The 11799-nt window shown below is 38.5% G+C and overlaps 2 protein-coding genes across 2 annotated transcripts; one reads left to right on the top strand and one right to left on the bottom strand.

The window, feature by feature from the left end:
- Positions 1-2889: 2889 nt before the first annotated feature.
- LOC138869570 (uncharacterized) lies at positions 2890-3771 on the top strand. Its single transcript, XM_070147198.1, has 2 exons — positions 2890-3069; positions 3256-3771. The coding sequence occupies exons 1-2, from the start codon at positions 2890-2892 to the stop codon at positions 3769-3771; spliced, it is 696 nt and encodes a 231-aa protein (XP_070003299.1).
- Positions 3772-5216: 1445 nt separating this feature from the next.
- On the bottom strand, positions 5217-6384 carry LOC104248070 (zinc finger A20 and AN1 domain-containing stress-associated protein 4-like). The gene has a single exon (XM_009804260.2). It carries the CDS (start codon positions 6103-6105, stop codon positions 5473-5475), a length of 633 nt encoding a protein of 210 aa, XP_009802562.1. The 5' UTR covers positions 6106-6384; the 3' UTR covers positions 5217-5472.
- Positions 6385-11799: the final 5415 nt, after the last annotated feature.

The raw sequence follows: 11799 nt of genomic DNA, 5'->3' as shown, positions 1-11799 counted from the left end.
TAACAGAATAGTTTGCAGAACATAAACCCAACACAGCCCGATACCGGGGTGTCACTAGTCATGAGCATCTGTCAGTACACTACAAGTCTGAAATGTCTACCAAGCTATTACAGAATAACTGAAAAAGAGATAGAAATGAGATAAAGGGGGAGAAACACGGGACTACGGATGCCAAACAGCTACCTCGTGAACTCTGAAGTCTGTCGGGAGCTCTCAACTCACGCTAGCAGAATCAGCAACGCCTGAATCTGCACAAGGGGTGTAGGGAGTAAAGTGAGTACTCCAACTCAGTAAGTAATAATCATAAATAAAAACTGAAAGCAAGAAATCACGTAAGGCACATTACATGCTATAATGAAGCAGTAAAAACCAGTAAAATAGTGAATCGGTAAAGACATGTAAAAATCATTTCCGTTCAGTTTAAACTTCATTAAAGGCCTTTTTAACAATTAAGCAGGTAAATGACGGGCAGTAAGGAAGATAAACACATAAAGGTTCGCCCATCGGGCACAATGTCAACAAATTTGCCCCTCGGGCAATATCTCAGAACAATACCAGCTCCTCGGGCTATATCTCATATCACAATAGGTATCCGCTCTCACTGGGGGTGTGCAGACTCCTGGAGGGGCCCCTTACGACCCAAGCACAATATCAAGCCATCTCGTGGAATCATCACTAGGCTCTCGGCCTCATATCAACAAGCCACCTCGTGGCGTATATATCTTAGGCCCTCGGCCTCATAATCATAATCAGTGTTTCCTCACAACATAGGCCCTCGGCCTTACTAAGTCAAAATCCTCACAAGCCACTCGAGCAATAGTAAAACATGATTCTCAGCCCAAAATATCAATTAAAAGATCATTTAAGTGTTGAAACAGAGTAAACATGGCTGAGTTATGAAAATAGTGGAATATAGCATGACTGAGTTCAAGTATAAAGTCAAAACAGTGAGGAAATATCAATAAAAATCCCATAAGGGTTCAAATAGTTGGCACAAGGCCCAAATATGGCATTCAGCCCAAAACATGATGATAGCAAATAGATTTTAGTCAAATGCGTGGTAAAATAGTTATTCGGGACGGACTAAGTCACAATCCCCATCAGTGCACGACCCCACGCTCGTCATCAAGCGTGTGCGTCACCTTAATATAGAACAACAATATGCAATCCAGGGTTTCATATCCTCAGGACATCATTTACAATCATTACTCACCCCAATCCGGTCCAAACTCTAACCCGCGATGCCTTTGCCCCTCGAATCGGCCTCCACTCGTATCAAATCTATCCAAAATCATAACCACGACATTAAAATATGCTAAAGGAACGGAGCCCAAGCGAAAATAATCAATTTGCAATACAAATCCCGAAATTACCAAAACCCGACCCCTGGGCCCACATCTCGGATTCCGATAAAATTCACATCAATGGATTCCTTATCACTCCCCGAGTTCATACATACTAAAAGCATAAAAATTCAACCACAAACGATCCCTCAAATTCAAATTTCTAGGTCTCCAATTTCAAGCCCTAGTTCTTAAATTTTAGGCTTAAATTCTATGATTAATTAGGTAGATTTCACATTAGAATCGAGTTTTAAGTCCATGAATCTTACCTCCAAGTGATTCCCCTTGAAACCCTCTTCAATCCTCTTCAAAAAGCTCCAAAAATGCTCAACAATGGTGAAAATAAACCCAAAATCGCGGACAAGATGACTATTTAAACATTCTGCCCAGGCCTAAATTCCTTCTTCGCGAACGCGGTCAATGCCTCGCGTTCGCGAAACACAATCCAACTTTGACCAAAAAATTACTCTTCACAATCGCGATATTCCCATCGCGAATGCAATGCTTCCTCAGACTAACCCTTCGCGATCGCGTTACCTCTCTCGTGAACGCGATGAATAAAATACCCTGAAGCTTAGCTGCCCAATTCCTCTACGTGAACGCGGTCCCCTTCATGCGAATGGGATGACCAAACACTCAGCCCTTCGCGAACGCGGAGTTTTCCTCGCGAATGCGGAGTTTTCCTCGCGAATGCAAAAGCTTAAATCTCAGCCTTCACCAAATGACCCTTCGTGAACGCGAGGACCCACTCGCGAACGCGAACGTCTAAATCCTCTGCAACACATAACAGTTTTCTGCAATTCCAAACATCATGAAATGGTCCGATTGACTACCCGAAACTCACCCGAGGCCCTCGGGACCTTAACAAAATATACCAACATATCCCATAACCTCATTCAAACTTGTTCCAACCTTCTAAACGTTCAAAACCACATCAAAACATCAAATTCGCATTGGATTCAAGCCTAAGAATTCCAAAATCTTCTAAATTACGCTTTTGATAAAAAATCCAACCAAACCACGTCCGAATGACCTGAAATTTTGCATACACATCCCAAATGACACAACGGAACTACTGCAACTCTTGGAATTCCATTCTGACCCCTATATCAAAATCTTACCTATTAACCGGAAATCGCCAAAAATCCAATTTCGCCAATTCAAGCCTAAATCTACTCCGAACCTCCAAAACTCATTCTGATCATGATCCTAAGTCCCAAATCACCTCCCAAAGCTATCTGAACCATCGGAACTTAGATCTGATCCCTCTAACACATAAGTCAATATCTGGTTGACTTTTCCAACTTAAGCTTCCTCAAAAGAGACTAAGTGTCTCAAACCTTACCAAATCCTTTCTGAACCCGAGCCAACCAACCTGATCACATATAGAACCGATAGACAAAGTAATAAGAAACAAAAATGGAGGAAACGGAGCGGTAACTCATGAGATGACTGGCCGGATCGTCATATCAAGTATGGCACCTCTGCCTACCCAAGCCTCTTACAACCTTTGCCTATACCTGCTACACCTTGGACAGACATTAATATGGACTTCATAGAAGGTTTACCTAAATCTATAGGTAATACTGTCATTTGGGTAATTATTGATAAGCTCACTAAGTATGGACACTTTGTTGCTCTTGCTCACCCTTATACTGCCCAATCTCTTGCAATTGTGTTCATGGATTCCATCTTTAACTTCATGGGTTCCCAGCCTCTATCACAAGTGACAGAGATCCTATATTTATTAGTTCTTTTTGGAAAGAATTCTTATCCATCATTCAGCTATTCAAACAACTCCTTTTGAGCTCCTTTATGGTTATCCTCCTCCTATACACCTCCCTTATCTTCCTGTTGATTCCTCCATTGATGTTGTTGAGGAATTTTATTGGTCTGGGACTTCAAACTTCAGTTAGCTAAATTTCATTTGGGCAGAGCTCAGCAGAGAATGCAAGCACATGCTAATAGTTATAAGTCTGATTGTGTCTTTAAGGTTAGAGATTGGGTGTTTGTTAAACTTCAACCTTATCGACAATCCACACTCTCTCTTTCCCCTTATCACAAGTTAACTTCCAAATATTTCGGTTCGTATCCTATTGTTGAAAAGGTAGGAGTTGTTGCCTATAAACTTCTCTTCCCTCCTGAGGTTCAACTTCATCCTACATTTCATATCTTTCAACTCAAATTCTGTTACTCCTTACCTTTCACTATTGTGCACCCTCCTATTTTGGACTTGGCTAGTCCTTTATGTCCCAATCCTGAAGCAATCTTGGCAAGAAGACGCATCAAAAAGGGAAATAAGGCAGTGGCTCAATGCTTGATCAAATGGACAGATTTGGATGCAGCTCAAGCTATTTGGGAGCTAGCTTCAGACTTGCACACTAGGTTTTCACAGTTCACCCTTGAGGACAAGGGTGTTGTTCAGTGAGGGGGTATTGATATACATAATTTAGCTACTCAGGGACTTACTGTCATCTCAGATGCCAGCTAGATGCCATGTGGACGAGTAGTTAGCTTGGCATGTCATTGTTGTACTGAAAAATCAAAAAGAAGGAATGACGGGAAATTTAGTTAGAGGGAATTTCAGCTCATTTGTTCTTCTTTTGCATTTTATTTGGATTTCTTGTATTAGTCATATAAATAGGAGAAATATAAGAGGAAAAATACATTATTTAATACTAAGGAACTTCTGATTCTCTCAATCTCTATTCTCCTCATCCTCATCCTCCTCCTCCTCCTCCTCCTCCTTCTTCTTCTTCTTCTTCTCTTCATTTTGCTACTGTTTCATTGATCGATATCTACAATTTGGTATCACAGAGCCACCTAAATAAAAGTGTGGCGAGTTGAGAATTCTTTACCAAAAAATTATATTCATGCATATGGATAAAATAAATAATTTTTTGCCCACATATATTGAATCTTGAATACTTTTCGTGAACTTCTTGGCTTTGTCACGGTGCTTAAACATCCGATCCCCTCTCTCACCTTGTCTTCTCTAAAATTATTGAAGATAAAGAAAATTGTCCCTTTTAATTAAGATGTATTGAGTTACAAATTTAAAAAGAAATGTTATCATACTATATTTGCTTTGTTGAATAAAAACATTAACATTGGCAGAAAAAAAAAATGTTACGAGCACTCCGCTTCTACTTGATGAAGTAATTATTAATAAAACCTCAGTCCTCAGCCAAATCAAAAAGTGCATTTTACATATTGTTCCTATTAAGCGCCGCCAGAATAAGTCAACAAGAAGAATGAAGAAGTCAAATATAGAATTTTTTACGTAACTTCACTATTAAATAATGACATGAAAACACAAGGAATCTTGAGAAAGTTTCGTAGTAATTTGCTAGAAATGGCAAGGCACGATGGATATGAGCAAGTCGCATGCTTTTAAAAAAAATAAAATCACATAGTAACATAATGTTGTGTTCTGATATTTATCTCTAAAAACAAACCCATTACAAACTTTAGAATAAAATCTAAATGAATTTAGCGATATTTCTAAGATAACATCTTTTTATTGGTGTCATCTATTTTATTTCCTTAGCTACAAGAAATAGGAATTCAATAACTATGATATAGGAATAGTAATAAAGAAAATACAACTGCTAAATAATCTTGGAAGTTTGATAATTGGATAAAACAATCGATAGAAGATCATAACTAATTGGAGGTTTCTGGGGATCAAATCACATTTTGATTGCTTAATCTTTATACTTTATTTGCAAACTTATTTCAAAATTAAGTATACTTGTTGCAATTGATTAAAGAAAGTCGGTAATTCACGCTAATCGTAAACAAATAACTTAAGCAAGTATTTATGGAATAAAAACCATGTTATCTTGGCTATTTTAGCAAATAACTTCAACGTGAAACAACAAATTAAGAAAATAGATAAATAAAATTGCCTACCATACATTATAATTATTAAAGAACCAATAAAATATCCTAACTTACATTATTAAAGAAAATGTATAATTCAAAGCCCATCCACCAACTTGTGGTTAGCAACAACTCCATATTATAAATCATCAATCCATGAGCATCACCAAAACGACATCTTGGCCGTTCGATCAACCAGTTCATGGACCCAATGATCAAATTAATTCTCCTTAATTTTATTAAGTCAAATTTTGTGAAGCTTCTCTGCCTTAACCAATGGATTAGCCACGGCAATGGCCACCCTTCCCATTGACTTATAGTCAAAGGTACAACCATGTTGTTCAGGGTACCTATGTGAACCACAAAATGTGACCCCACACCTACACTTGAAACCCGTTAAACCAATCCGCTTCCGACACGTGACACAACGATTCGATTGCACTTGAGGGGTCTCTATTGGTGTATTCAATTGCACCTCATCAGGAGCTTCAGCTGCAGTATTCAACTGCAGCTTAGGGACCTCGGCTGCAATATTCAATTGCACCTTAGGGGACCCACATGAAGTATCCAACTGTACCTGAGAGACCCCGGTCTCAACCACATGACGTGGTTGTGAGACTTCAAGAATTGGCAATGACTCCACGCGTGGCAGGTACGAAAATATTGATTCAGATTGTTGTTGTTGTTGTTGTTGTTGTGGTTGGGGACGAGTCTTTTCCATTGCAAGTTGGGCTGCTCGCGATTGTTGTTCTTTCATGCAATGATCCTTATAGCATTTGGAACAGAGGTTTAGAGTTGTTGGGCTGCCAAAGAATCCACAATTGTTGGCACAAAGCCTATGCCCTCCTGCTTCTTGCATTCTCTGTTCTTCCGCCATCCTGTTTTTTCGACAAACTGCAATTCTCAAAAAAAAAAATAAACGAACGACAATGAATTATGAGCGATCGACTTATTCAAATCAATCGCTCAATTCCAAAACAAGATCTCTACGTAACAAAACAACAATATATTTGACGAAATGTGCTTATAAATAAATCAAGAAAATGAACACGACCAAATCAAAGATTTAAACCAAACGTTAAAGACGTCAAAATTGAAAATGTGCGTACGTGAACAAGCGAAGAGATCGGAACAGAAAGGAGATTGATGGTAGAAAGTAATGGAGGTTTAAATATTGGAAATTTAGAGGGCTTTTAGGTGTGGAGTGGTTGGTGGGGTTGGAAATTAAAAGATGAAAACAAAAGAAAGGTACGTGAAATATAAAAGGAAACTTTGGGTTACTTGGTATTGTCGTTTTAGAAAGATTCCTGTAGATGCCAAAATTGTAGTGAGAGAGACCATAAATGTTTAGTCGCATCGAATAATAATTATAAAGGGGAGTCTTGAAGTAATAGTACAATTGTCTTCGCGTGACTTGTAGGTCACCAATTTGATTCGTGGAATCAATCACTGATATTTCCATTAGGGTAGGCTGTCTACATTACACTCCATTAGGGTGCAGCCCTTAACCGGACCCTAGGTGAACGCAGAATACTTCGTTCACTGGCAGAGGTGGAGCCAGGATTTGAAAGTTATAGGTTCCGGGTTCTAATCTTTTTAAATTACTGGGTTCTAAATTAATAATTTGTACATATTCAATGAATTTCATAAAATAAATATAGAGTTTGGACCAAAACTACTGGATTCGGCCGAATCCGTAGCTGATGGGCTAGCTTCGACTCTGTTCACTGGGCTACATGTATATAAAAACCACATATATGCCATATTTATTGATTTAGCGTAAATGCACCGTGTGCAAATAAGTTTTATTGTTGTAAATGGTTGTAAAAAGAATTGCGTTGCTTTATGACAAACATTTGTGATGGGAATCATAAAAGTCGTTGATCAACGTTAAGGAGACCACCTTTTTTTATTTTTGCTTTTGCATTGCTTTAAGTCTACGTTTGTGTTTTCTTGATATGATTTGCTTAATTGTTTACGGTTCGTAACTATTAGTATATTACTTTGTCTTCTCATTTTCTCGTTCTGAAATGGCTGCAACAAATATTATGAAATAAAGTTTTTATTGGGTGATTAAGACCCTCAGAAATTGAAGTTTGATCATTCAATTTTTCCTATTAAAGTTAGGGAGTTGAGAACATTGAATATTATTCATTGATCATTACCATGCATGCAAGTTGCAATGAACCAAGAAAATCTATTGAATAGAATTATTAATTATGAAAAATCAAAAAGAAAAAAAAAAGTCCAAGCAAGGACACTATATTCAAATAAGTAAAGTATTCCATTCACGTTTATATATTCTTAATTAATGCTCTTGCATATGATTCTTTGACTCAAACAAACTAAAATTTGATATTTAATTAAAACTCTTTCTCGTTTCGTGAATGGATTATTTGAGAGTGAGGAGCTGGTGGCTGACGTTTAAGACTTGGAATTAATAAGATTCATACTTTATCTTTAATGAAACTCAAAGCAATCTCTCTCATATAATTATCTTATATAAAAAAGGATTTAAGTTATATAAATTGACGGTATAATAAATTTTTATAAATTACATGTAATTTAACATGTTATAGCAAGTTTTTTTATTCTTCATTTAAGCTAAGGTACCTAATCAATGTTATTAAATAGAATTACATACAATTTTCTTTTAAATAACTTGATTGTGTAATATTTTTATATCACTAGTACATAAAATTAACTTAAACTCAAAAAGATTCCTATACTTGCTGTTAGCTATAGAACTCTCTGATTTTACTCCATGTTAAACCAAATACAGCAAAGACAAATCTTGAAAGCTTTCCTTTTCCATTCAATCCAATTAGTTTTGTAGCAATCGCTACATTTGACGCACAAATTAAAAAGAATTGGAAAGGCAAAAACACATAGAATTAAGAAAAAGAAGGAAAGCCTCCATTATGTTGCTGCTAGCAAATACCATTATTGTTGGTTTTGAATTTTCAAATTATTCCCCCTAGAGGTCCAGACCCATTTTTATCCTTCGAGAAAATGATTCAATCTCTTCATAGAAAATGGGAGGTCTATAGTCAATTAACGAATAGAGTTCTATTTTTTTTATTTTTTTGCTTTTGTTGTTTTGTCAGCCATTTCCTATTTATATTATTTCAGAAACCTACAACAACAAAAATAGATTTTGAAGAGAAAATAGAAAGAAAAGAACTTGTTTTGCATCACTCAAAATTGACAATTAGTCTTAGAGCACTTTTCTTTTTTAAGATTAAGACGTCTGAATATGAATACACATCTGAATATCAAGATGTGCATTAAGATTAAGACATCTGAATCTAAATATATATCTGAATATTAAGATGTGTATTAATATCTGAATACTAAATGATTAAGAATGTTTGTTTTTTACATCTGAATGTATACAATCTATCTTTATTTGAAAATTAATGAACTTAAAATTTAAATAAAATACTAATTAATATAATATTCTATCAATAATATATATATTTTTTAAAGCATGGTCGTTAGTGGTGGTGATGCTAACGGTGGTGCTTGTGAATGCCGACTAAATGTCGTGGTGATTTTGGGTGATGATGGTGATTCTGAATAGTAGCTAGTGATAATTGGTAGTGATGTCGATAATGGTTGAAAATGGTGGTGGTAGGTGGTAATAATTAATAATAGTGGTTGGTGATGGTGGTTGTGGTTGTGGTTGCGATTGAAGAAAGTGGTAGTAGTTTATAATGGTGGACAGTACCGACTATGGTTGTTGATGATGATGATGGGGTGGTTAGTTGAGGTAGATGAGTATGTGGTTGTGATTGAGAATGATGGTGGTGGGGGTAGTGGAAATTCTGGGTGGTGGTTGTCGATAATGGTGGCGGCTATGATTAAGGAGGTGGTGGTGGTGGTGGTGGTGGTTGAGTATGGTGATGGTGGGTGGCATGATAATAGTTGATAATTGGCAATTAATAATGAATGTGGATGATAGCATATTAATGAAATTAAGTCTATGTTATAGATATTAATCATACAGACCTATTAAGACCCATTAAGTGGTTGTGAAGTAAAAATATTTAATGATTAAGATCTGAATAATTAAGATTCGGACTTTAAAAACAAACGCACTTATTATCTGAAATTTGAATGATTAAGATTCAGACCTCCATTAAGTGCAAACACATGGACCTTGGTGACATCACTATCCTAGCTAGCAAACTATCAACAGAGTCCAACTGAAACGAAGTTAAAAGAAATAGGACTAAGAAAGGTAAAAATCTTCCTTTTCGCTAATCACTTATCTAATGTCGATACAGGCCGAGATTCATGCGGTGAGATCCGATTGGGCACGGATATCACGGACCTTTGTTAATCATGCGCGGACGTTTGGTAATGCTTTCCGATGTCTTGAAACTCGAACCAGAGGGGGGTTGGTCTCGATGGCTCCGAGGGAAGGTGTTTTGTTCGGGCCTTGATATGAGAGGCTCCCAGATTTGATTTCGATTCCCTGTAGTTACGTCCTTGTTTCATTTGCCCCACCGGAAAATCGAGGTGCTCATTAGCCTCGGTTTTACCCGTATATAGATAGTCCTCTCGTTTCTCACAGAGTCGGTTTGCCGAAACAATAAGAAATGATATATGCTCTCTGGTTCCTTCATCCGTACGTTACAACCAAAACGACAAAGAATTCGAAACGTCCCATCAGTCGCGTCGTTCTAACTTCAGTCATGTGTCAACCATCGGCTGGATGCCTCCGAATGTGAAGTATCGTGTACTTCCCATATAAAATCTTCTATCCCCTGTTCTTTTTCCACTTTCCAATCAAGCTTCTACCTTCAAATTCTCTAGCTATCACCAACCTCCATCAAACTTTCATATCTTCATCCTTGATCTTCAAATTCTCATAGTTGTTCTTAGGTTCTTACCAAGATTTTCTTCAAATATTCATACTCTGTCCTTCACCCTTCAAACTCGTTCTTTCAAACCTTCATATTCTTTCTTTAAATTTTCAAACTTTTTCCGATAACAATGGCTAAAACGTCTAAATCAGTTACTCAACAGGTTGCCCCTTCATCTTCCCATCCGGGCGCCGATACTGAGGTGGTCACTCCTAAAATAGTTGTCCTCGAGATGGTTGTTCCCGAAGTGGCTGCCACCGAACCGGCCCCCGATCCCCCTTGAAAATGTTTATTCCCAGGGGCTGTTCAATTGTGGACGACTTCAAGGTCGAAAAACCCTCATCCAAACAGGACCGGAGTGAAGGAGCATCGAGGTATATATGTTCCATTACCGAAGACGTCCTTCCTGTGGTCCGAGAGGACTGTAAATAAGAAGGCAAGGACGTAGTAGTCCCCGGGCCTGAGGATGTTATTACTACCCACATTGAGGGGTATTTAAGTGTTTACACTTATCCCTTCACATTGGGTCTGGTAGACCCAATCGTTTTAGATTTTTGCAAGAGATACGAGGTGTGCCTGGGGCAAATCCACCCATCTCTTTGGAGGATCATAATCCTCCTCCGTTATTTTGTGAATAACAATAAGCCTTATCGATTTAGCCTCGACCACCTGCTCCATCTATACAGTCCCCGAATCTTCCGAGGGGGACTAATTAACTTACTCACTAAGCTAGCAAGGCCCCTTTTCGAGTATTGACGAAGATTAAGACCGAGGCTGGAAGGGACGCTTCGTTCTGGTGAAGACTGAAAACTTGATCCCTCCCGAGTTCATGCCATTCCCCGAGAAGAGGAATACATCTCCTAAGTGCAGCCTTGCTTTAAGCGTCTACTTTTCTTCATTTCCTTTCTCACAATTCGCATTTGTGGTGGTGCAGTTGTTGCTTGGGTTTCAAATGATGTCCCCCGGCTCAAGAAGTGGTTGAAGGCATATGTAAGTAGATGTCATACTTTGAGCAATCATAGGGCAAGCTTTTGAAGGGCCGATGGGAGGCTCGTTCTCATGGTAAGGTTCTCCTTCATATAGTTATTACCGTATTCTTAACTCACATCATACTGACCTTACTTCTTTCTTTTGTTCATTTGTCTATGACCATCAAACTTAGGCCTTTGGAAGGGAACAGGGACTGGGACATGTCCTTGTTCGTTGATCCCTCTGTTACGGGGTAGCCCGGGGCTGCCGCAGGGGAAAAGAAGAAGAAGAAAAGAAAGGCTTTAGGCTCCCCGAGCTCTGAGGTGAAGCCAAAGAAAAGAATGGCTCGTAAGCCCAAGAAGAGCTCCAACTCTCGGGTGCCAGATTCTGATTCACTTCTTTGGCTCAGGGATGAGTTTGAAGAAGATGATAATTTTGTTGCCCACGGATCGACCCCTCCCGGGAAGCAGGCCACAACTAAAGGGGCGGGCCGTAAGATCGACCTCCCTTTAACTCAAGTGGTCGAGATAGAGACGGGGGCTGAGAACCTCCGAGATGCCGGTTCTGCACCAAAAGAAGCAACCGGTGTAATTGAAATCATAGGGACTCCCTCTTACACCAAGTCCATGCTCGAGGAGGCCCAGGCAGGAAAAGAGAAATCAAGTGAAGGAGTACCCGGTGCGGAAGACCCCCTTCATTCCTTCTTCGATAGTATGGATTCGTCTACTTTG

Source organism: Nicotiana sylvestris, chromosome 5 (genome assembly GCF_000393655.2).
Source record: "Nicotiana sylvestris chromosome 5, ASM39365v2, whole genome shotgun sequence".
Classification (NCBI taxonomy): Eukaryota; Viridiplantae; Streptophyta; class Magnoliopsida; order Solanales; family Solanaceae; genus Nicotiana; species Nicotiana sylvestris.
Note: the sequence above shows the minus strand (reverse complement) of the source record. Positions and strands in the feature narration are given on the sequence as shown.